The sequence below is a fragment of the Puntigrus tetrazona genome, chromosome 19 (assembly GCF_018831695.1).
Source record: "Puntigrus tetrazona isolate hp1 chromosome 19, ASM1883169v1, whole genome shotgun sequence".
Taxonomy (NCBI): Eukaryota; Metazoa; Chordata; class Actinopteri; order Cypriniformes; family Cyprinidae; genus Puntigrus; species Puntigrus tetrazona.
The window spans coordinates 7,368,058-7,370,532 of NC_056717.1; the positions used below are offsets into that span (position 1 = coordinate 7,368,058).

General features: G+C 37.6%; 1 protein-coding gene across 1 annotated transcript in view; it reads left to right on the plus strand.

Moving 5' to 3' along the window:
* Positions 1-2,475, plus strand: part of LOC122323892 (valine--tRNA ligase, mitochondrial-like) — a gene marked incomplete at its 3' end in the record, with an annotated part of 20,221 nt that overhangs the window by 11,962 nt on the left and 5,784 nt on the right. The window contains exons 14-18 of the mRNA XM_043218004.1: positions 94-197; positions 395-476; positions 854-930; positions 1,060-1,147; positions 1,712-1,805. Of these exons, the coding sequence (XP_043073939.1) occupies positions 94-197; positions 395-476; positions 854-930; positions 1,060-1,147; positions 1,712-1,805 (445 nt within the window). The remainder of the gene's footprint in view (positions 1-93; positions 198-394; positions 477-853; positions 931-1,059; positions 1,148-1,711; positions 1,806-2,475) is intronic.

The window sequence follows — 2,475 nt, forward strand, 5'->3', positions numbered from 1 at the left end:
GATCATATTTACGAGGGTGCCAATATTTTTGGCCATGACCGTACAAAGGAACGTTTCCATGGATATTCAGCATGTCGTGTTTTTGTCTCTTAGGGTGTTAAGCGATTTGATGCCAGGGAACGTGTAATTACTGCTCTGATGGAGAGGAAGCTGTTCAGAGGAAAGAAGGATCATCCCATGTCATTACCCATCTGCAGGTAAAGCCTTGTCTATCAGACCACAAGCAGTAAACCTTTCCTCATCCTCTCATTTCTACAAGCTGCTATATTTCACTACATTTTTGTGTGCTCAGACAGGCCGTTCCTCTCAAACATTTTTGTCATGTTCTTTCAACTAAAAAATACCAGCAGTCTTTGACCTTTTGTCCTATCTTGATTTTATTCCTCCCACATAGTCGTTCTGGAGATGTCATTGAACCGTTGCTGAAGAAACAGTGGTTCGTGCGCTGTCAGGAAATGGGCAGAAAAGCAGTTCAAGTGAGTGAGCGGTTTTTTTTTTTTTTTTTTTTTTTTTTTTNTACCCATAATTGCAATTTTAATCATGAATCACTTGACAGCACTAAAACGCAGTTACATTTGAATGGTATTTCATATCAAACACATATATGCTCATTTACAACAAATAGTTAAACTAATGCCAGTTTCATTGCTGTGCGTTTGTGTTATTAGCTTTATCTGTCAATACTCCCTTGAGCAACAACAAGCGTGTGGCTCATCAAGCGCTTTACTGGAAAACATATTCCTGTTACCGATCAATCATATTGGACAAACTGTTAATTAACTTGAAATTTCATTACTCTGTTTAATGATTTTGTTAACTCACATACTGACATGCACGTAAATTCTCTTTTTAGGCGGTGGAAGAAGGAGAGCTACAGATAATTCCTCACTTTTACACAAAAATGTGGAAGAGCTGGCTGTCCAACATCGGGTTAGTTATTTATTTTCACTCACGCAAGGCTATATATTTTGTGATTTTAGGGTCATGTATATCTTCTTGTTCGTTTGACCGGTTCCACGCTTCATGTTTGAATAAGATTGTTTTTGTCCCGGCTTGCAGCGATTGGTGTATTTCCAGACAGCTTTGGTGGGGTCACCAGATACCGGCCTATCGAGTGACCGTGGACAACTCAAAGGACACAGAGGAGGTGTGGCATCATGGAATCTGTATTTATAGACCAAAGATTACCCTTAAACGATTACACCACCCCAAAACCAAAAACATTATCATTAATCAGTTACATCCATGTTGCTGCAACCCTGTTAAAGCTTTGTTCGTCAAATGCAATTTGAGATATTTTTGATGAAAACCGAGATGCTTTTTAAGGCCCCATTGATCTGGATCTTGACAGTGGTCATTGTTTGGCAAGTATGAAGGATATCATCACAAGGATACGTCTTCTACATATATTTACTAAGTACACAGAAGATGTATCCTTGTGTTTGAGTGTATGCTACTTGTGTGCACCGATACTCTCCAATATGGTGCTACAGTAATGTTACGGTGCAAATTTAAGGCTAGCTTTACGGTTACTGGGCAGTCAATGGGACAGACACAAGCCTCCCAATGTTCATCCAAAATACTCTAAATTGTTTTCTGGNTTTGGGGTGGCGTAACCCTTTATTGTACCCGCCACAGCGTAATGCATTTATGAATTGAGCCTGATCCTATTGTGTGAGGCGTTTATTGTTCTCGGCTGTGTCTGGAGCAGGAGCAGTGGGTTTGGGGCAGAAGTGCTGCAGAGGCCCGACAGCGTGCCGCTGTGAAGTTTGGGGTCAATCCTGACGCCATCACACTCACACAGGGTGAGAGAGAGTGAGAGTTCACATCACACATGATTGATAATCGTAATCCACACCACTTTTCAGACGTTTAGGGTTGGTAAAATTTTGTAATGTTTTTGAAAATTTCGCGTTCACCAAAGCCGCATTGATTTTATTAAAATACAGAAAATATAAAACTGTAATACTGTAAAATATTTCTGTTTTAAAATAAAATTAAAGGATGGCTCACTTAAAAAAAAAAAAAAAGTACCTTATTTACTCACCCTCAAGCCATCCTAGTTATATTAAAATCCAAGCTGTATAATGGCAGTGAATAGCTGCTGAGATTCTAAAAGAGTGACCCTATTTGAATTTTCAGAAAAGAGCCATATGCTTGATGCAGACTAATAATAGCTAATAATAACTCCTACTGAATATATACTTATTCCAATCACATGAATTAGATTTGAGAGTGTTGAATGAATGAATGTTTTCAAAATGTATAAAATAGAATAGACTTTATTGACCCATAATAAAAATTTTTTTTACTTGGGTTTCAAATGACAATGAGTAATTGTCTCAAATAAACACATCACATAATTCAACATGCAAAAATGAAAATAATCCCAAATATACAACCTACAACATACCAAAGTCTCTAAAGGTTAAGCGTTCTTATTCTTATTGTACTTTTTTTGTAATTTTGTCTTAA